The sequence below is a fragment of the Eimeria mitis genome, genomic scaffold (genome assembly GCF_000499745.2).
Source record: "Eimeria mitis Houghton genomic scaffold, Emh_scaff8372, whole genome shotgun sequence".
Lineage (NCBI taxonomy): Eukaryota > Apicomplexa > Conoidasida > Eucoccidiorida > Eimeriidae > Eimeria > Eimeria mitis.
This window is the reverse complement of record NW_013576159.1, coordinates 466-1312: the sequence shown is the minus strand read 5'-3', so window position 1 is coordinate 1312 and position 847 is coordinate 466. Positions and strand designations below refer to the sequence as shown.

Sequence of the window (847 nt, the reverse complement as noted above, 5' to 3'; positions counted from 1 at the left end):
AAAAAAAAAAAAAAAAAAAAAAAAAAAAAAAAAAAAAAAAAAAAAAAAAAAAAAAAAAAAAAACACCTGAGGGGCTGCTCCGCTGAGGGCCTCGATGCTGGCTTGGCTGCTGCTGCTGCTGCTGCTGCTGCTTTTTGCTTCTTCTCCCAGGTGCTGCAGCAACAAACAAAGAAAAAAACAGCAGCAGCAACAGCAGCAGCATCAGCAACAGCAACAGCAACAGCAGCAGCAGCATGAGCCGCAGCAGCAACAGCAGAGTATGCGCATATTCAGCAGCAGCAGCAGCAACAGCAGCAGCAACGGCAGCAGCAACAGCAACAGCAGCAGCAGCAGCAGCAACACCAGCAATAGCAGCAGCAGCAGCAACAGCAGCACCAGCATCAGCAACAGCAGCAGCAACACCAACAGCAGCACCAGCATCAGCAACAGCAGCAGCAACACCAACAGCAGCAACAGCCGCAACAGCAGCAGCAACAGCAGCAGCAGCAGCAGCGGGAGGCTGTGCGTACAGTGAGCAGCAGCAGCAGCAGGTCTGTGTCTGCTGCATCCTGTGGCTGCTGCAGCGACTCCAGGCCGCATGCACGCAGCAGCAGCAGCAGCGGGGGGTGCTGCCCCTCAAGAAGAGAAACAGCAGCAAGAGCTAAGCTCAGCTGTGTTAGTGCTGCTTTGCTGCTCGCATACACACAAGGGTTTAGGGTTTAGGGTTTATAAGGGTTTAGGGTTTAGGGGTTGGGGGTTGGGGGGATCGAGAAAGAAAGAAACGCCGTCTACTCAAACCCTAAACCCTAAACCCTAAACCCTAAAACCCTAAACCCTAAACCCTAAACCCTCAATAAACCAAAACAAC

General features: G+C 51.6%; 1 protein-coding gene across 1 annotated transcript; it reads left to right on the top strand.

Moving 5' to 3' along the window:
- Nucleotides 1–233: 233 nt before the first annotated feature.
- On the top strand, nt 234–644 carry EMH_0094770 (uncharacterized protein; the record flags this gene model as incomplete). Its single annotated transcript, XM_013502136.1, has 1 exon — nt 234–644. The coding sequence occupies one exon, from the start codon at nt 234–236 to the stop codon at nt 642–644; it is 411 nt and encodes a 136-aa protein (XP_013357590.1).
- Between the last annotated feature and the right edge of the window lie 203 nt (nt 645–847).